At 43.2% G+C, this 21,737-nt stretch overlaps 1 protein-coding gene across 5 annotated transcripts in view; it reads left to right on the forward strand.

Moving 5' to 3' along the window:
• Positions 1 to 21,737, forward strand: part of PDE1A (phosphodiesterase 1A) — a 287,403-nt gene that overhangs the window by 199,932 nt on the left and 65,734 nt on the right. For all 5 annotated transcript variants that reach the window (XM_050916412.1, XM_050916411.1, XM_050916414.1 and 2 more), the window contains 4 exons: positions 5,404 to 5,586; positions 7,105 to 7,171; positions 7,988 to 8,104; positions 9,416 to 9,556. In XM_050916412.1, the coding sequence (XP_050772369.1) occupies positions 5,404 to 5,586; positions 7,105 to 7,171; positions 7,988 to 8,104; positions 9,416 to 9,556 (508 nt within the window). The remainder of the gene's footprint in view (positions 1 to 5,403; positions 5,587 to 7,104; positions 7,172 to 7,987; positions 8,105 to 9,415; positions 9,557 to 21,737) is intronic.

The raw sequence follows: 21,737 nt of genomic DNA on the forward strand, positions 1-21,737 counted from the left end.
AGAGAGGGGTGACATGGTCAAAGTGATGGGCTAGGGATATGATCTTTGCAGCAGCTTTCTGAATGGATATGAGTAGTTCAGGATTGTCACGGTCAAAGAAAAGTATGTTGCAATAATTGAGATACAAGATAATGACAACCTGGAGTTTTAGCTGTGTGATTAGATAAGAAAGGCCACATTTTAGACATGTTCTGCAGAAAAAAAATGTAAGATTTCGGCAAAGCCTGGATGTGAGGATCTGTTGAGAGGTCTGAGTTGAAGAGGATGCCTAGAGGACAGGCCTGTGGTGGTGTTTGCAGTGGTTGAGAAAGGAGTTGGGGAAGAGCTTGGGAGGAAAGGTTAAGAGCTCTGTTTTAGCCATGTTGAGTTGACAGCTAGATCCATGAGGAGATGTCAAAAAGTTTGGCTAAAAGAACAGGAATACTTCTGGCATCTTAGAGACTAACAAATTTATTTGAGCATAAGCTTTCGTGGGCTACAGCCCACTTCTTCGGATGCATAGATTGGAACATATAGTGAGGAGATATATATATATACATACAGAGAGCAACTTTCATAGAATATCAGGGTTGGAAGAGACGTCAGGAGGTCATCTAGTCCAACCTCCTGCTCAAAGCAGGACGAATCCCCACCTAAATCATCCCAGCCAGGGCTTCGTCAACCCTGACCTTAAAAACCTCTAAGGAAGGAGATTCCACTAGCTCCCTAGGTAACCCATTTCAGTGCTTCATCACCCTCCCAGTGAAAAAGTTTTTCCTAATATCCAATGTAAACTTCCCCCACTGCAACTTGAGACCATTATTCCTTGTTCTGTCATCTGGTACCACTGAAAACCGTCTAGATCCATCCTCTTTGGAACCCCCTTTCAGGTAGTTGAAAGCAGCTATCAAATCCCCCCTCATTCTTCTGTTCTGCAGACTAAACAATCCCAGTTCCTTCAGCCTCTCCTCACAAATCATGTGCTCCAGCCCCCTAATCATTTTTGTTGCCCTCCTTTTTGGCTAGGAATAGGCCTTTGGAGACTTTGATGAGCAGTTTCAGTTGAGTGCAGTGGGTGAAAGCATGATTGGAGGGGGTTTAAGATGGAATTGGAGGAGAGGAACTCCAGACAGTAATGATAGATATTGAAGGTAAAATGTTCATTCAGCTGGATTCTTTAAAGAGACTAATAATGCATTAGGAAAACTTAGTAAGTCCTCTTAGCTATCCCAGGAAGGGAGCTGTACCAACTTATAATAGCTGAGGATCTGGCCCACTGTACAATGTCTGTATTGCAGCAGTTGGTTTCCTAGTTTGTTAAGCAGGAATGAGAGCCATTTAGGATATGTTTACTCTACACACCACTAGTGGCAGCGTGTAAGGTCTGTGTATCTACATGCTACAGTGAAAAGCAGGCTGCATTCACACTTGGGAGTGTAGCTACATGTGTCAGTGAAAGGCTCTGGCAGAGGGCTGGCAGTCTGGAAGGGCTTCAGCATCTCTCTACCAGAGCCTTTCTCTGCTGCAGGGAAAGGCTCCAGCAATGGGGAGCAGGCAGAGCCTTTTCCCTCTCTCACTCATTCCAGAGCCTTTCCCCGCTGGGGGGAGTCTTTTCCTGCAGAGAGGAAAGGCGCCAGCACCGGAAGCAGCATGACACCACACTGCTAAAAATAGCAGTGTAGACAGGGAGGCACAGCTTGGGGTGAGTAGAGTGTGAATGGTATTTACTCACCTCTATACCCACAACCTTCAGATGTGTTCTTACTCTACTTGCCTAAGCCATGCCTCATCGCTTACGCTGCTACTTATACCCGTGCTGAGGTCAGGTATGTACTTTACATGCCCCCGAAACAAGCATGCAGTGTGGGTGTACCGTCAAACTGTCTCTTGCATGTAAATTGCCACCCGGGTATCTCTCATGAGAAATAAGGGGTCCCATGAGAATTGCTGGAGTATGCCTTGAAAGAAGGAGGGGAAAACTAAATAGTAAAAAGAAACAACTTGGTTAAAAAGGCAATTTTCTCCTATTCCCCTGTTCTTGTGCTGTGTTCATATAGAAACTTCTGTTAACATCCATCACAGGCAGACTAGGCCCTATCTTTGTGAGGGAATAGTAAAAATGGCCAGAGAAAACTAAATTTACAACCAGTTTCTAGTTTTTAATCTCCTTTCAGAGGAAAAATAGAAAGCTCCTCCATCCCCCACACAATGTCAGAGAAAATGGGTTTGTATGTGATGGTTATGAAGAATTTGGAAAGTATTCAATTGTCCAGCCTGGAGGAGCCCTTTTAATGCTGCTTCACCATTCCTTGGGCTGGAATCCATTGTGGAAAAGGACTGGAAAAGTTAATAGGAATGAAACCGAGAGGACTCAAGCCAAGAGGGTTCTAGAGAAATTTCTTTCTAACTCTGTAGACTTTAATAGAGAATATAGGATTTTGGCGCTATCCAATAGAATTGTATAGCAGGTACAAAATTAAGTATTAAATTCAATAACTTTTGATGGTCCAAAAATCTATAGAAAAGTTATTTTCTATGAAATTCTATAGGACCTTTGGGTAAAGGATGGGGACTTCAAACCCTGAACACTCTCAGTACATGGCTCTGGCCATTGCTTTCAAGTTAAGTGCTCCCACCCACCATGCTCCTGGCCTGCCCTCAAACTCTTCTGCTGTAGCCTACACACAAAGCTCTTCATTTTTGTTTTTTACCAAATTTCCCAGAAAAATGTCCAGGTTTTGAAAAAGCAGTCAGGTTTTACCCACTTTTTTAACCCAAATTTTGAAAACGCTTGCACTCTCCAGACTTGGTTCCCCCTCAGGTAATTTCCATTGGCAGCTGCTGCTGCATAGTGGCTGAGCAGGATGGGCAAGGAGTTGGGGTCTGATAGCAGAGACCACTTGACCACTGCAGTGACAAGCCTGTAAAGAACGGAAGACCCACATTACCCCAACTTCGCGATCACCTTCCATACATACCAGGTAGCCCTCACCGCTCTGGCTGCTGGCTCTTCATTTTGGTTTTTACTGACTTTCCCTCCACCCCCATCTTTTCAGTTTTTTTTTTTATAAGTACAGATAAGTCCTAAGAAACTTTAAACAAAATATAAACCAAAAACAAAGGACCAGCTGCACCATACACGGATGTGTGCCTGTTCTGCAGCAGCCTAATTCCCATGCAATTTAAGATCCACATTGTGTTATACTGAAGTGCCTTCTGCAACTGTTACATTGCAGGTAAATTTCATCCCATTTGAGAAATAATTTGAACACTTATAAAATGATTGAGGGATTATAAGATTTTTTTTTCTGGTTATATAAAACATATATCAAATGCCAAATAGTCAGGATTATAAACATTGCAATTGCCCCAAAGATGTTTTATAATAAAGGTGAACTATTGGGGATTTATGTGGATTACACTGTAGTTTAAGTTTGGGGAACAAGATCAATTTGTGCCTTCAACCCAGGACCAAGGGGAGGGGCACACCTGCTCCAGAGATGCCCTGTTTATAAAAGCTCCCTGGGCTTTCATCCAATTTGCCCGGAACTGTGTGGGAGATAGGTATGTATTATCATCCCTATTTTACAGATATGGAAATGGAGGCACAGAAAGTTAGGGCCTAAATATTCATACGTGTGTATATATCAAAATCCATATTGAGGCATCTGCTACTTTCAGAGATGCTGAGCTGGATTTAGGTGCCTAAGGGCTTGTCTTCACCACGGGGGCAAGTTGACCTAAATTCCAGTACTCCAGCTTTGTGAATAATGTAGCTGGAGTCGACGTAGCTTAGGTCAATTTACCACAGTGTCTTCACTGCCCTGTGTCAACAGGAGATGCTCTGCAGTCAACTTCCCTTACTTTTCTCGGGGAGCTGGAGTACTGGAGTCGACTGGAGAATGCTCTGTCATTGTTTTAGTGGGTCTTCACTAGACCTGCTAATTCGATCCCTGCTGCATTGATCACCCCGTAATGAAGACCAGCCTTAACTGGAGGCAGTGTGAAGCTGGGATTAATCGCTGGTTCTTCATCATTGGCTTCCCCTGAAGACACAAGCAAGGGAAACTCTTTCTGGTTCCAACACAACTCTGCTATCCGATATCCGAACATCCTTTCCTATATCTTTTTTTTTAAGAATATGAGATTAGCTTTTCTAACCTTTTTTTATTAACTGAGAGCCTTGAGTGCCCAAGTTATTGTTATCCTTTGTGGTACAACACCTTTTCCACCACTACTGTTTTTTTCCTTTCTAATAGGCTGTCCAGACCTGTGCACAGCAAGTATTCCAAATTTAGCCTCATCAGTCATTTATATAATTCTGGAGTAATTTGTTAGTGATACATAATGGATGTGCAATTTTTGTGCTTTACCAACAGATGCCACACTCAGAGCTGTAGTAGTTTGAAATTGCTCAGATGTTCTGAGGAAAACTGTTGACTTTCTAGAGGCGTAGTATTTTGTCTAGGGCTTTTAGACAGTTATCACTCCAGTACAGAAGGCAAAACTTTTTTTTTGACACGGACCCAGAAACAATGAAACACAGTCATCATAATATAGTCAAATGTGGACACTCTATTTTATGCCAGACTTGCAGTAATCTTTCCGCTTTCATGCTTGAGGTTGGAGAGATGAAATGAGGAGAGGCACAAGCTGTTCTAGACATAGAGGCAAATGCCCACCTTGCCAGGTTTTGATGGTTCAAAAAATTTACAGAAAAATTTCCATTTGCTATGAAATTCTGTTGAACTTTTCTGTAAATGGTGGGGATTGCCAACCCTGCACACACTCCCAGCAGGTGGCTGTGGCCATTGCATTCAAGTTACTGTGCACCCAGCCACTGTATCTGGCCTGCCTTCCAACTTCCTTCTTTACTGGCCTATACAGACCAATGCCTAAGCAGCCGACTGGTCATAGGGACCTCAGTCAGACCTTACCTAACCCACCAACCACACTGGAACCTGCTGCACTTGCAAGAATTGTAACTTAAACACCAAAAAACAGATGTGGTGGGTTGGACAGCATGTGATCTTCCCACACCCTACAGCGTAGGAAGCGAAGGGGGTGGGAGGTGAGGGAAAGAGGTGAGATTAGAAGCTGTTCCCACACGGGGATGGCAAAGATGGGTGGAAGGAAGAAAGGAATAGGAGGCATGTAGAATGCTGTCACAACTGCTCCCTGTTGAGCTCCCTTGCCCCTCTCCCTCACTCCCTCCCATCCTCCCCCACCCCAAAGGATGTTTCCACTGCTCCAAACCCTATCAAAGCCCTTCCCCAGTGAACAGGATAAGTGTTTTGTAATGAACCAGAGACAATGCTACAAACTAGTCTAATTGCCATTAAAACTGCACATTATCACCTGGTCACTTATTCCCTCCTCGTTGCTTCAGTTTGACAGATTCTCAGTTATTCATATCTTTTGTAGGAGACTTTTGGATACTGAAGATGAACTTTCTGACATCCAATCCGATTCAGTCCCACTGGAAGTACGGGACTGGCTGGCTTCTACCTTCACGAGGAAAATGGGGATGACGAAAAGGAGACCCGAAGAAAAGCCAAAATTTCGAAGCATCGTACATGCTGTACAGGCTGGGATATTTGTAGAAAGGTGATTGTGGATTTTAGTGTGATAGCAGATAACATGTTTAACCACAGTGGTGCTATCCGAGCCAAATGCTAGGCAACAAATGGGACCAGGATGCCTACCAAAATTGGAGATGACCCTGAACCAAATATCTGGGAAAGTTCAGATCTACATCTGAATGCCATCTTTGCCCCATCTTTCTAATGGTCTGTCCTGAGTTCTAAATGAAACCCCTAGATACCAATCCTCTTGAACTCTGGAAAGTTCTGGACCCAAACTCCATGGCATAGACCTATCTACATCAAAATGTGCCTAAGACTCAACATTTACTTTTTTATTTATGATTTTGTATTTTTTTTTCAAATACAGCAAATATACCAAAATACCAGATTTATCAGAATACAAGTAAATAAAGATGGTTAGGAAAAAAAGGAAGGGAGGGGACGGGAAGTTACATAACTATCTTCAGGGTCTATATTAATCATAGACCTCTAAAAGTCAGCCCAAATTGCTTTGAATTTTTCCAGCTTTCCCTTTCTGAGAAATACCAGTTGTTCATTCGCTGCGACGTCAGCCATATCTCTGAGCCAGGCATCAATATTTGGTGGGGATCGACTTTTCCATTTTTGCAGGATTCATTTTTTTGCAGCCAAAGCTGCACTCTGGAACCACGCTGCCTTGTTACCAGGTAATTTCCAGGTATCAGGAATATATCCAAGCGTGAAACTTCAATGAAAATCCAACTTAGCATCCAATATGAAATTGGTCCTTTGACACCCCCACTTATCAGAAATTCTTGATACAGGAGGACTGCCAAAATATATGAGCTAAAGTAGCACAAAGAGAGTTAAATTTCCAACAGCATTTATGAGGACCATTACCTATGTGCAGACCAGAATATTTGTAAATGTGTCTTTTTGTGAAAAAACCATAGTCTCAGGTCTATAGTTGCTTTTTTTACATTAGATAAATTGTATTCCAATGGGTCAGAGATAGTTGTGTATCCAGATCTCTATTCCAAACAACTCAAATGATCTATCTTTGGCAACTCCACATTTACTTAAATAATAACACAATTAACTTAGTTATATTTGATACTCATGGTTTCATACTAAAATTAATTGAGTAGCACTGTCTTACACCAGCTGAGGATCTGTGCCTGAATATTTTAATACCTGAAGCCCATATGTAGGCCCATCCTTTTGTTAGGAGACAAAGCAGGTGAATCCGTGATAGTGGTACTGATGACCATACTAAACTAAAATAGCATATTTTATTTATTGACTTGATATAAATAGCTACAACAATTACTTAGAGGAGCAAGAAGTATTCCTAGCAATGTAATATTAGACCAGAAAGTCACACTTTGTAGTACACAGGATCCTTCTTCAAAGCCAATGAAGTTCATAGAAAGACTCCCACTGAGTTGAATGGGTTTTGGATTAGGCCCTTAATTCAGGAATTATAAAAGAGAAACTGAAAAAAGAAATGTTTTTAAATGGCATAAGTACCACCTAATAAATAATGCATTTGTTCTTTTAGGATGTACCGAAGGACCTCTAACATGGTTGGTTTGGCATACCCAGCAGAAGTGATAGTAACATTTAAGGTGAAATCAGTTCAATCATTGAGTAACTTCATTATATTTGTATGTGTGCTAATTATTTTTTTAGGATGAAATTAGGGTGCTTTTTCTGAAAATATTATGGCCATATGTGGTACTGTAGAAATGAATATGCATAAGAGATAAAAGCCATATTGAAAAATTCATAAATAACATATGATGATATTTATTATATCTCAATTTCATTATGATTTCATTTAGATATCATTAGAGCAAGCGGACAAATTTGAGTAGAAAATTGCTTTATAAAATGTACCTGTCACGATTTTATCAGCTCCGAATTATAATAGAAATCCAGTGTCTCAGAGAGCAGCATGTCTTTCCTTTTTGGGGATTTGGGAGAAGAGTAATCATGTTGTATATAGCTACAACATACAATCGACAATGGTATTTCTTAAGCAGGAAGGTAGTATGTAGCCTGTTTCCCTAAAAGACAAATGTTATAGTGTTTACCATGATTTTTTTAAAGTATTTATGGCATAGTCTATACAAAAGAGCATTGTGTGGAACAATTTATGTGTGTAAAGTGTTCGGGTGTTTGAAAGATCAGGGCCTTAGACTGTGAGCATACAAAACAGCTTAGCAGTTTTTCCTACAATTATATAACTCAGGATACATGGGTTTTTTCTAATAATTTTCCTAACTAGGTTTGTTATTAGTATTAGAATAACCCTTAGTATGAGTAACATGAAATAAAGGGAACCTGTGACTTTGGGGAAACAGATATTGTTTTAAACTTTTCCATTTATTAGATGGGACCTATTTAAACATATGAAAGTGTTGTTTTTTTTAAATCTGCAGGATGTTGATAAATGGTCATTTGATGTGTTTGCCCTAAATGAAGCAAGTGGAGAGCACAGTCTGAAATTCATGATGTATGAGCTGTTCACCAGATATGACCTTATGAGCCGTTTCAAGGTCAGAAGCATCTCACAAAATTCAAATAGAAAAATAAGACATACATATTTAAAATATTAAAAAATCGGGTTATGTTTAAAATTATATTTTATTGAACAAATGAAGTACAGAATTGCAAAGTTTAAAAGACATACAGGACATCAGACTATATTCATTGTAATAACAATAAAGTTCCACCTAATGTTGTCTACAGTCATTCTGCTGCTGTTGAGATCCTGACAAAGATTGAAAGCTAAGCAGGTCTTCAGCTTTTGGATGGGAGGTCCCCAGTGCACAGCAGAGTGGTGCAAAAAGTGCACAGGTAGCTTGCTTCCTTATGAGTTTGTACCGAGCCCATGTCCCAGACTTGGGAAGGAGACACGGTGCTGGTAGACATGCAAACTTTGGTCCTGAGCATTTGAGATAGCTTAAATCACAATCTGCTGACCTAAATGCTCACTGGGGTTTCAGCTGAGTGCTATACACTTCCTCTTCCTGTTCTAGATTGTTTTAATGGCATAGTGTTAAACACCTGCCACATGCCACCCTAAAGGAGGCTACATAACAGTGCTGTCTGAGGGATATTGTATGACTTAACTATTTCATATTTGTAAAGCACTTTGAGACACTCACCTAAAGAGTGCTATCAAAGTGCACAATACTTTTTTATTTATTATTATTATGATATTGAACTAAAGTTTCACTGTCATTGTGGAAACCCAGTTTTCAGTATATCACACAAAATTGCTAGGAGTCTTGTCTTAGGAAAAAACTTATTATTTAACTGCCTAAAAAAATATAGAGCTAGATTGTGCCTGTACTTCACAGCCCTTCCTTGTGCACTGTGTGTGGCCCACACTGAGGGAGCGTGAGCTATTGAAGTCAGGGAACACCATTTGTAACCCTGACCTCCTGGTTAGGTGATTGGGGCCAGGATATAAAGATCAGTCTTCTACTAGTAATCCTATGTGTCATACCTTTGTTACATGAATGCCTCATGAGTTCCTAGACATACACGGAGAATGCTCCCCTACTGCACCTTTCTGGGTACAATCCATTCCCCCTTATATGCTGGTGCCACATTGCACATAGTGTAAGCAGGGGAATGTGTCCCCTAAGGGGAGCAGGAGCAGAGCAGTCTGTGAATTCCTCCAGTGCAGATCAGGTTCTAGTCCTTTGTGTTTTAGTAATTTGCCCCAACACCTGGATATTTGTGAACTGGTGTATCAGAGTTGCACTGTGTGTTAATTTATGTTTTAGTTATTATACCATTGACTTTGTAGCTGTTGCAAGAGAAACATAGCTTATTATTCTAATGTTTGCTTCTCACAGATCCCTGTGCCCAGTCTTATTTCATTTGCAGAAGCTTTGGAGGTTGGTTACAGCAAGTACAAAAATCCATACCACAATCTGATCCATGCAGCTGATGTTACTCAAACCGTGCATTACATAATGCTTCATACTGGTATCATGGTAAGAAGTACTACAGAACTCAGCCACTTTAGTTTCTCAAATTTACCGTTATATAGGTATCTACCTGGTTATCTATATGCAGGTTTACTGTTGCTACAGATGTCAATAATTTTAAAGGGGGCTTTATCTAGAGATGGGCCCAAACTCGGGAACTGGCTCTGAACCTCATGTCTCTATAGAGATTGCATGAAAATCACAGCTATAATCACAACCAAAATCAGAGACTCTAAATCTAAATGAGAGCTTTCTCAAATTTCTGATACTTGGATTTGGTGTGTGATCCATTCTGCAGACAGATTTGAGCTGCATACTGTGATACAAATCTCAATCAGGATCTGGGGTTCTGGGTGTGGGGCTGTTTCTAGCCACGGGGCATTCTCTCCCCAGGGAACAATAGTGTAGTTCAGCCGTACACATTGAACATGTGGATGAGGCAGCCTATTCATTTTCCTTTCTTTTTAGAACTCAGCAAAGGGAAATAGGCTATAATATGTGGATGATTCTCCCTACATAAGTAAAAAGGCTTTAAAGAGGATCTTCTCTTAATTTTCCCTGGAGCATCCCTGGAAGTGATTAGTGTGTCCTAGTAACCTAGAGGAGCATTCATCCACAAGGATGGGCAAGTGTTGTTTTCATTACCAGCCCTTACCCTGGAGGTTTTGCAGCTTTAATCTCTGCTGAGGGCTCTGCAGGTAAGGGACTGCACTGAACCAGTGCATCCCTTGCTACCTGCACAAAATTCTCTATTACTCACACTCTCTAGGGTCACCCACCTTTACCAAGTGTAGCGAGGTGGTCACCCGCTCCTGCCTTAAAAGGCTTTAAACAGTCCAGGGAGAGGGCTTTGGCAGGGAATGAAAAGCAGGGCTGATGGAGTGAAAGCAGCCTCAGCTTGGGGCCACGCTCCAATCAGGCCGAGGCTGGCTTAATGAGGGCCCAACTGGCCCTTATAAGAGGGCTGGGGCTAGAAGCCACAGAGAGACTCTCTCTAGCTTTGAGGGGGAGGGATCTGGCTTCAAGGAACTGAGAGAAGGTACCTGGAGTGGAGCAGAGCTAGGGGAAGGCCAAGGGAGCTGGGGAGCTCCGGCCTGGAAACCCACCAGGCTGCGGCTGAGTGGAAGGATTGCAGGGGACAGCCCACGAATAGGCAGAGGCAGCAGGTCCAAAACTTCCTTGCCTATGGTGAGTGGCTTTTACACCGTAGTCTGCCCCAGTGAGTGGGGGCTAGATGGTGACTGGCAGTAGCCCATGACTGAGGCGAGGTGGGGATAGAGGGTTGGGGGTTGCCCTGGGTGGGGAGACCCTGACAACTGTGGGGGTACTGCCAGGGGGCAGCACCCCAGCCTGAAAGGGGCACCGGGGTCCAGGAGGGACTCGGGCCCAGCAGCAAGCGAGACACTGGCCTGCAGAGGGTGCTCTGGAGGCTGGAAGAGCTAAGTCCCTGGATGATCAGCAGGAGGCGCCACAGGGGTGAGTCCTACCCTGTTACACCAAGTTCCTAGGGTTCAAGGCGTAACCCTCTTAAATTAGGCACCCACCCTTACCCAATTCCTAGGCTCAGGGCATAATTTTGTGCAGATTTGCAGGACCTTTTACCAATGGAAGAGTTTACCCAGTAATACCCTTATCATCTATCTATTAACCATCACCAAAAATAGCCCACACTACACATACAGTGCTCACCAATCCCAGTCCCAATAAAACAGATGAACTTTTTTTGATGACAAGTCAGGATCAGGTCCAACTGGGGGACTCCAGTTTCTGCACAGTGTCATTGGCAGAGTGCTGAGGCCTGGCAGCTCTGATAGGGCTCTGTCCTGGAGCTGGTTTCCAAAGAGCTTCCTTTTGGACCCCAGTTTATATAGTGAAACTTGAGAACTGCTTAGCTGTACCTTAACCAATCATTATACTAAAATTTTACTAACCAATCCTAACATAGTGTAACAAAATTCTCTAACCAACCCTACCCCACCATCTTAATTGATTTACACTTAGCGAAATTAACTATGTAACAGACAGAAACAATCAAAGAATGAGACACAGGTCATACACTCAAACAATAGAGAAGTGGGGACCATAAAGACAAAACAATAAAGAAATGGGGATTTCACAACAACAATTTTGATAATTGGTTTCTTGCCAGGCAGGATGCTGTCAAACTAAGTTTTCCTTAACCAGCTTAAGATCCATTGCTTTATCTGGTGATGGTGGGTACTTTTAGGATGGATCTCCTTCTTAACAGCCCGATATTACAGTGTTTTAATGTAATTTAGATGAAATGTGAGGATGTAACTTCCTGCTTCTCAGCTAATGGCTGCTGCTGTCCTAATACAGCTGCAGACAAAGGCCTTAGGCTTTAGACCTTACAATATGGCTACAAGAAAAGGCCTTATCTTTACACTCTTAAACATTCTGAGGTCACTTGCTTCTCATAGAGCCTGTGGCAGCCAGGAGATTGCTTTGCCCTTCTACAATGTCCCAATGCATCCGTTTGTTGTCTTGCCTTTGGCAGCTGAAGCAGGTACATACACTCATCCTAACGTGCAATGTTTATACTATTGTCCTTTGACATTGCTTCAGTAAGGAATCTCCACACTACAGATTTGGTTAGTTAGACACTTGTTAGTCCTGACTCAGAATTCATGTTTCATCTCTGTCAATTACCTTTCGGGACGCTGTTTAGTCCTGAGTGTGAACGTTGTATTTTAAAAGACAGAGAATGAGAATGGAAGTGGTAACAATATATTATGAGACTTCTGTTTGTAAGACAGTAGAGTACAAAGCACTTGTGAAAATGGCAAGTTTACAGATGGCTCTATGGGTTTTCAAGTTATGCTGTGATATACACCTTTAGATCACTGGGGTTACATGTAATATAGGTGCCTGATACTTCCTCATTGACTGACAATGGGAAAAGAATCAAGCCCAATGACAATATAGAATTTGGTCTTAGTATTCTAGGAAATTTTGATTTCCTTTCTAGAAAAGTGTCTAAAGTATCAGACATTTAATTCTAATACTGTAAATGTTAATTATAATGTTTCTTACAAAGCGAGGGTCAAAATCTGCAGTCTTTTCTTAGACACAATTCCCACTGGTGTTACTGGGAGCGATGACTTCAAGTCTCACCCTGAGTGATTAGTTAATACATGCCTGTAAGGAGCCTACCTGTCATAGTATCTTTCCCCAATCTGAACCTTAGAGTCCAAAAGCTGGGGTACTAGCATGAATTCCTCTAAGCTTAATTACCTGCTTAGATCTGATAAGCTGCCACCAATCAGGAATTCCAGTGCCTGATACACTCTGGTCCCCTCAAAAACCTTCCCTGGGGACCCCAAGACCCAAATTCCTTGAGTCTCACAACAAAGGGGAATAAACCATTTCCCTTCCCCCTCCTTCCTCCCTCCCAGCTCTTTCCTGCCCTGGGTACACCAGGAGGTCACCGTGATTCAAACTCCTTGAATCACCACACAGAGAGGAATGTTACCTTCCCCCTCCTCCTCTTTTCCCTTCACCCAGAGGCAATACAGATTCAAACTCCGTGAATCTGAAACAAAAAGGAAATTCACCTTTCCCTTCTCCCCACCAATTCCCTGGTGAGTACAGACTCAGTTCCCTTGAGCCTCAACAAGGGGAAAAATCAGACAGGTCTTAAAAGCAAAACTTTTAATAAAAAGAAAGAAAAAAGGTAAAAGTTATCTCTGCAATTTAGATGGTAAAAGTTACAGGGTCTGTCAGCTTATAGAAACTGGAGAAAAAGCCTCCTTCAGCAGAAATACAATTTAAAATACTTTCAGCCAAATACACATTAGAACTCTACCAGGCAGATACACATTAAATTTCTACCAGCCAGATAAACATTTGCAAATAAAGAAAAACAATCAAAAAGACTAAACTACCTTTCTACCTTTGTACTTACTAAATTTGAACAGAAGATTAGAGAGCCTGTAGGTACGTGTGGTTACTCTGAGAACCCAGAGAGAACAAAGCCAAACCCAAAAAACACAAACAAAGGCTTCCCTCCACCGAGATTTGAAAGTATCTTGTCTCCTGATTGGTCCCCTGGTCAGGTGTTTGGTTCCCTGTTTGTTAACCCTTTACAGGTAAAAGAGACATTAACTCTTAACTATCTGTTTATGACAACCCCCAAATCGCAGACAGTGGGGAACCTCACTGGCGGTGATTTCTTCCTAGAACTTTAGAATAAACAGATTAATAGAACACATGCACCTCTACATATACTACTAAGTATGTAAACTACAATACTTTCTACATTTGAAGGACCTATTTTAACCAGTGGATTCTGGGAAACTCACGAGAGAGTGCATCAGCTACTTTGTTAGAAGCTCCTGAAATGTGTTGAATTTCAAAATCAGAATCTTGGAGCGCTAAACTCCATTGAAGCAATTTTTTGTTGTTTCCCTTGGCAGTATGAAGCCACTTTAGCGCAGCATAGTCGGTTTGTAGCTGGAACCTCCGTCCCCAAATGTATGGGCGTAGCTTTTCCAGGGCGTACACAATGGCGTAGCATTCCTTTTCACTGACTGACCAGTGACTTTCCCTCTCAGACAGTTTCTTGCTGAGAAACACGACAGGATGGAAGTTGTGATCCGGTTCTTCCTGCAAGAGCACTGCTCCTATACCACGCTCAGATGCATCTGTGGTTACTAGGAATGGTTTTTCAAAGTCCGGGGCCCTTAGCACAGGGTCAGACATGAGCATTGCCTTAAGTTGGGTAAAGGCTTTTTGACACTCATTAGTCCACTTGACTGCATTTGGCTGGGTTTTTTTGGTCAGGCCGGTCAGTGGGGCAGTGATTTGGCTGTAGTGTGGTACAAATCGCCTGTAATACCCAGCCAAGCCTAAGAAGGATTGGACCTGTTTCTTGGACTTTGGGACAGGCCACTTTTGGATAGCATCCACCTTGGCCTGTAGGGGGTTTATGGTTCCTCGACCCACCTGGTGTCCCAGGTAAGTCACTCTGTTTTGGCCTATTTGACACTTTTTGGCCTTAACAGTTAGTCCTGCCTGCCTGATGCGCTTAAAGACTTTTTCCAGATGTTCTAGGTGTTCGGGCTAGGAGTCAGAAAAAATGGCCACATCATCGAGGTAGACAACTGCATATTCTCCCAATCCTGCTAGTAGACCATCTACCAGCCTTTGGAAGGTGGCAGGTGCATTTTCACAGCCCGAAAGGAAGCACATTAAATTCATACACCCCCGCATGGGTGATGAATGCTGACCTTTCCTTGGCAGGTTCATCTAGCGGTACTTGCCAGTACCCCTTGGTTAAGTCTATTGTAGATATGAACTGGGCACATCCCAACTTTCCCAATAGCTCATCGGTGTGTGGCATTGGATAGTTGTCTAGACGAGTTACCGCATTTGGCTTACGATAGTCCATGCAAAAGCGTATTTCCCCATCTGGTTTGGGTACCAGAACCACTGGAGATGCCCATGCACTGGTAGATGAACGTATGATACCCATCTGTAGCATGTTCTGGATCTCCCATTCTATTGCAGCTTGGGCGTGAGGAGACACTCGGTAGGGTGGGGTTCTAATCGGGTGAGCATTACCTGTGTCAATGGAGTGGTATGCCCGTTCAGTCTGTCCTGGGGTGGCTGAGAACAATGGGGCGAAGCTAGTGCACAGCTCCTTGATTTGTTGTTGCTGCAGACATTCCAGGGTGGTGGAGAGGTTCACCTCTTCCACGCCACCATCAGTTTTTCCTTCAGACACCTTCAGACACCTTCAGGCCACTCAGCGTCATCTCCTCCCTGGACTGTAAACTGACAAACCTGTAAGTCTCTGGAATAAAAGGGCTTGAGAGAATTAACATGGTACACTCTGGGCTTTGGGGAGGAATTGGGAAATGCTATGAGGTAGTTAACAGCTCCCAGGCGCTCTTGGACCATGAACGGCCCTTTCCATGATGCTTCAATCTTATGGGCCTGTTGTGCCTTCCAGACCATAACCTGGTCTACCTTGAAGGAACACTCCTTGTTTAGGCTTTATCATACCAGGCCTTTTGCTCTTCCTGAGCATCCTTTAGGTTTTCTTTAGCAAGGGCTAAAGAGTGTCGGAGGGTGTTTTATAGGTTGCTTACAAAGTCTAGAATTTTAGTTCCTGGAGAAGGCGTAAACCCCTCCCATTGCTGTTTCAACAACTGTAATGGCCCTTTAACCTCGTGGCCATACACAAGCTCAAACGGTGAAAACCCTAAACTGGGATGTGGTACAGCCCTGTAGGCAAAAAGCAACTGCTGCAACACTAGGTCCCAGTCATTGGAGTGTTCATTGACGAATTTACATATCATGGCCCACAAAGTTCCATTAAACCTTTCCACCAGGCCATTGGTTTGATGGTGGTAAGGGGTGGCAACCAAGTGATTCACCCCATGAGTTTCGCACAGTTCTTTCATGGTTCCTGCCAGGAAATTAGATCCTGAATCTGTAAGGATGTCGGAGGGCCAACCTACCCTGGCAAAAATGTCTGTTAGGGCCTGGCACACAGCTTTAGCCCTGGTGTTGCCGAGTGCTACTGCTTCCGGCCATCGGGTAGCAAAGTCCATGAAAGTCAGTATATACTGCTTTCCTCTGGGGGTCTTTTTTGGGAAAGGACCCAGAATATCCACAGCTACTCGCTGAAATGGGACCTCAATTATGGGGAGTGGCTGGAGAGGGGCCTTGACCTGGTCTTGGGGTTTTCCCACTCTTTGGCACACCTCACAAGATTGGACATACTTGGCAACATCCTTGCCCATTCCCTCCCAGTGGAAGGACTTCCCCAACTGGTCTTTGGTTCTGTTCACCCCAGCATGGCCACTGGGATGATCATGGGCTAAGCTTAAGAGCTTTTCCCGGTACTTAACTGGAACCACCAACTGTTTTTGTGGATGCCAGTCTTCCTGGTGTCCACCAGAAGGCGTCTCCTTGTATAAAAGTCCTTGTTCTACAACAACCCAGGATCGATTAGAAGAGCTGAGATGCGGTGGGGTGCTCCATGCCGCCGACCAAGCTTTCTGAAGGCTGTCATCTGCTTCCTGCTCAGTATTGAACTGTTCCCTTGAAGCTGGAGACACCAGTTCTTCCTTAGACTGTTGACTTGGGCTTGGTCCCTCTGGAAGCGATTTAGGTGATGGGGTTGTTTTCGTTGCTGGTGAACCGCTCTCCGCTGGTGCACCAGGTGGTATTTCAGGCTCTGGCTGAGCCTCTTGGGTGTGGTTGTCTGCTGCTTTTGCCAGTTCAGGCTCGCTGGCGCCCTCCGTTGTTGGGGTTGAAGATGGATGTGCAAACGCTGGCGTCAGTGCTGGCAATGGTTCTGGTGCTGGCTGCTTTTCCAGTTCCTGGTCTGGGACTGGAGGCACTGTGGCTGTTTCAGTCGTTGGTAGGGGATCCGGGTCCACTACCTCTGTCTGGGTCTCTGGTAACAGAGACGGGGCCTCTGTGGACGGCTCAGGAATAGGAATGGGTCTGGAAGCTTGCCTGGTTTGGCTGCGTGTAACCATTCCCACTCTCTTGGCCCGCTTCACCTGGTTGGCCAAGTCTTCCCGCAGCAGCATGGGGATGGGATAATTGTCATAGACTGCAAAAGTCCACATTCCTGACCAGCCTTTGTACTGGACAGGTAGTTTAGCTGTAGGCAAGTCTACAGCTTGTGACATGAAAGGGTAAATTGTCACTTGGGCCTTTGGGTTGATGAATTTGGGTTCGACGAAGGATTGGTGGATAGCTGACACTTGTGCCCCCATGTCTCTCCACGCAGTAACCTTCTTTCCACTCACTCTCAAAATTTCCCTTCACTCCAAGGGTATTTGAGAGGCATCTGGGCTTGGGGATCTTTGGTGTGATGGTGGTGTAATGAACTGCACTCGTTTGGGGTTCTTTGGGCAGTTGGCCTTTATATGTCCCAGTTCATTACACTTAAAGCATCTTCCAGCTGACTGGTCACTGGGTTGAGGTGGGTTACTGTGAGGTGGGAGAATAGGGCGTCTGTGGCTTTCCTCGGGTTGTAGGTGGGGTCTTGGGCTGCCCTCGGTTGTAGGGTTTATTGTCAGTGTGCCCCCTGGGGTATTCATTCCCCTTGACAGTAGCTTTTTTCTTTTCTGCCACTTCCATCCATTTGGCTCCAACCTCCCCTGCCTCGGTTATCGTTTTGGGTTTCCCATCTAGGATGTACCTCTCTATTTCCTCAGGAACACCATCTAAGAAGTGCTCCATTTGTATCAGGAGGTGCAGCTCGTCCATATTGTTAACCTTTGTTCCTGATATCCAGGCTTCATAATTCTTTGCAATGTGGTAGGCGTGTCGGGGGAATGACACATCTGGTTTCCATTTTAGGGTTCTGAACCGCTGACAGGCGTGTTCAGGTGTTATCCCCATTCTGTATCTGGCCTTGGTTTGAAAAAGTTTATAATCGTTCATGTTCTTCTTAGGCATTTCAGCCGCCACCTCTGCTAAGGGTCCACTGAGCAGTGGCCTCAGCTCTATCATGTACTGATTTTCAGAGATGCTGTATCCATGGCAGGTCCTTTCAAAATTTTCTAAGAAGGCTTCAGTGTCATCACCTGCCTTGTAGGTGGGAAATTTTTGGGGATGTGGAACAACAACTGGTGAAGTGTTGTTAGGATTGGCTGTGTTCTGTTGCTTAGCCTGTTCTAATGCCAGGGCCTGCTGGTGGGCTTCCCTCTGGAGTTCCATCTGTCTTCGGTGGTCTGCCTCTTTTGCTTCTTGTTCTCTTTTGTGGGCTTCTTCTTTGGCTGCTTGTTCTCTTTTGTGGACCGCCTCTTCCTTGGCTATTTCTGCATTAATTAGTTCTATCCGTCTCCTAGTTCGTTTTCTTTTTCTATGGCTTGTTGCCTTGCCTGTTCCTGTTTCAGGGTGTCCTTGGTACTCATGGTTTCTGATGTCTTGTGTTGGGGCAACTTCTGCTGGTTTACTGTCTGAACTGCTGCTTCTTTGTTGCCTTCTTGGGGTTGCTTAGTAACAGAGTCTTTCTACTTTTTCCACTAGCTACTCATGGTAAAGTAAAAAGAATTAAAAAAACCTTTTCATTTGCAAATATGTTCTGCTGGAGTCTGTTGCTGACCACTTAAGCCTGCTTTGTTTAACAAAAGACCCTCGTTAAACCTTAATGTGCCTTGCCTTTAGGCCGCTTCTCTGGACAACCAGAAAGGAGCATGGAAAAAAAAATTTTAAAACCTGTAGTTTTAAAACCTTCTTCTCTCTGCTTACAAGCAGCTAGCAGAGAAAAAGAAAAATAATATTCCTACTGGCTTTTGGATTCCATCTTTCCCAAACACTGCCACCATGTCGTATCTTTCCCCAATCTGAACCTTAGAGTCCAAAAGTTGGGGTACTAGCATGAATTCCTCTAAGCTTAATTACCTGCTTAGATCTGATAAGCTGCCACCAATCAGGAATTCCAGTGCCTGATACACTCTGGTCCCCTCAAAAACCTTCCCTGGGGACCCCAAGACCCAAATTCCTTGAGTCTCACAACAAAGGGGAATAAACTATTTCCCTTCCCCCTCCTTCCTCCCTCCCAGCTCTTTCCTGCCCTGGGTACACCAGGAGATCACCGTGATTCAAACTCCTTGAATCACCACACGGAGAGGAATGTTACCTTCCCCCCCCTCCTCTTTTCCCTTCACCCAGAGGCAATACAGATTCAAACTCCGTGAATCTAAAACAAAGAGGAAATTCACCTTTCCCTTCTCCCCACCAATTCCCTGGTGAGTACAGACTTAGTTCCCTTGAGCCTCAACAAGGGGAAAAATCAGACAGGTCTTAAAAGCAAAACTTTTAATAAAAAGAAAGAAAAAAGATAAAAGTTATCTCTGCAATTTAGATGGTAAAAGTTACAGGGTCTGTCAGCTTATAGAAACTGGAGAAAAAGCCTCCTCCAGAAGAAATACAATTTAAAATACTTTCAGCCAAATACACATTAGAACTCTACCAGGCAGATACACATTAAATTTCTACCAGCCAGATACACATTTGCAAATAAAGAAAAACAATCAAAAAGACTAAACTGCCTTTCTACCTTTGTACTTACTAAATTTGAACAGAAGATTAGAGAGCCTGTAGGTACATGTGGTTACTCTGAGAACCCAGAGAGAACAAAGCCAAACCCAGAAAACACAAACAAAGGCTTCCCTCCACCGAGATTTGAAAGTATCTTGTCTCCTGATTGGTCCCCTGGTCAGGGGTTTAGTTCCCTGTTTGTTAACCCTTTACAGGTAAAAGAGACATTAACCCTTAACTATCTGTTTATGACAGCAGACTATTACCACTATATAAATATGAAGACTAGAAGAAGAAAGCCCTAATACTGAAATTTGACCTCAGCCTACAGAGTTCAATGACACCCCGAATGTATCCCTGAACACTGGATGGAGGAATACGTTGCGCATCAGAATCCTTGCTATTGAGTATTTGCATATCAGTACCCAGAATGCACTCAGGCGTATTGAGTTCTGTCCCACACTCCTAGACTTTATAGCTATTTCTTGTCCTGCTTAAATAACACCGTAATAATTTGTGCTGCCTATACAAATGGTTGTTAATTAATTAAGGCCTGTTTTAGATGGTCACAGTTGAAAATATTTATTGTAACGGTTCCTGGATGAGTTTTGTCACTGTTAGTGGGACAGCAGAAAGCCAACAGTATTTTCAAAGTGATGCAGCCTACCAGACAAAATAATATTTTCGAAGTGTCAGTGCTTGAAAAAGGCCCTATTGATGCCATTGCCCTGCAGCGTATTAATGTCATGTAATAAAGGCTAAGTTAGGAGATGGTCCCATGGTTAGAACCGTAATCTGGGGCTCAGCAGACCCAGTTTCAATTCCTGGCTCCACTATACACTTCCTATCAGCCCTTGCACCAGTCACTTTGTCATTCTGTGGCTCAGTTCCCCCTCTGTAAAATGGAGATAATAGTACTTCCCTTCCTCACAGGGGTGTCTGGAGGATAAATACATTTAAATGAATGTGAGCCATATCAGTACCTCACATAGCTAGATTGTACCACCCTCAGTGGGGGAGCTTGACAGTACAATGCACAGATGTTGTTATGTTTGTCTTTTCTCCTGCTTCTGTCACTTGCAACCTTATTTACCTGGTGAGAGTGACACACAGTACTGCTCACAAGCTAATTGTTTTCACAGCAGGCATCCCTTCTAATGCCTTTATCTGCACTGCCACTCTCCTCTCTGACATGTGCCTGGGATATTTCACCCACCTTTGATGTTGTTCTATAACGGGTGCTCACAGGAGTGGATTTATCAGTTCAGGCATGTCATTTGTAGTCTTTCTGTGTTTTCTCTGTAGCTTGTGGAACTGAGACAGAGAACTGCCAAGTATTGATCCTGTTTTTTCCCTCTGCACTTCTCTGGGCCATGGATTAAAGCAATGATAATGTAAAGCTGGGTTTTAGAAACCTCACAACCTCTAATCCTTTTTATAGAAGGCATACATCTTAGTATCCTTAGTTTTACAGTTCTCCAGAGAATTGCTGTGTTTCCAGTTTGCCAAAAACTCTAGATAGTCAGAATTCTCTTTTCCCAACTGTAGTATTTAATAAATGAAAACGAACAGACAAACAAAAAAAATACATTATTGGACCACTGAGTTATGAAAATCAAGAAATAAAAAAACTTTCAGGATTATGAAAGTCAATAAATAAAAAAAATCATACTAACATTAATTTACCCATAGTAAACACCTAATGGACTCTGTTATCCAAAACTTTCAGCTAATCAGAGAAGCTGCCTTTTCTGCTACTATCTTAGTCCAATCCTTCGACTCATACTGAAGATCTCAGTCTGGGATAATTCTAGTATCTGAAATCTGAGTCAAATAACAGATAAAATCTTTCCCTGGCCCTGATGTGTCTCAAATAGCTGAATACCCATCTGAAGAAGTCAGTGCTAACAAGGACCAGGTGTCTCGTCCAGCCAGGTGTCTATTAGACATACAAAGTCAAGAATCATGGGAGATGGAGAATTAGCTTCCAGACTTGCATTAAACCCCTGAACTGAAGGGTAGGGTCAATATTATCTGATATTTTCAATGATTAATCTCCAGATGAGACAAGTGGGACAGATAATATGGGTCTACAGTTAGGAACCAATGAATCTGATCCCCGAGATACACATTCTTATAGAATGTAGAAAATTGT

Source organism: Gopherus flavomarginatus, chromosome 10 (genome assembly GCF_025201925.1).
Source record: "Gopherus flavomarginatus isolate rGopFla2 chromosome 10, rGopFla2.mat.asm, whole genome shotgun sequence".
NCBI classification, from domain to species: domain Eukaryota; kingdom Metazoa; phylum Chordata; order Testudines; family Testudinidae; genus Gopherus; species Gopherus flavomarginatus.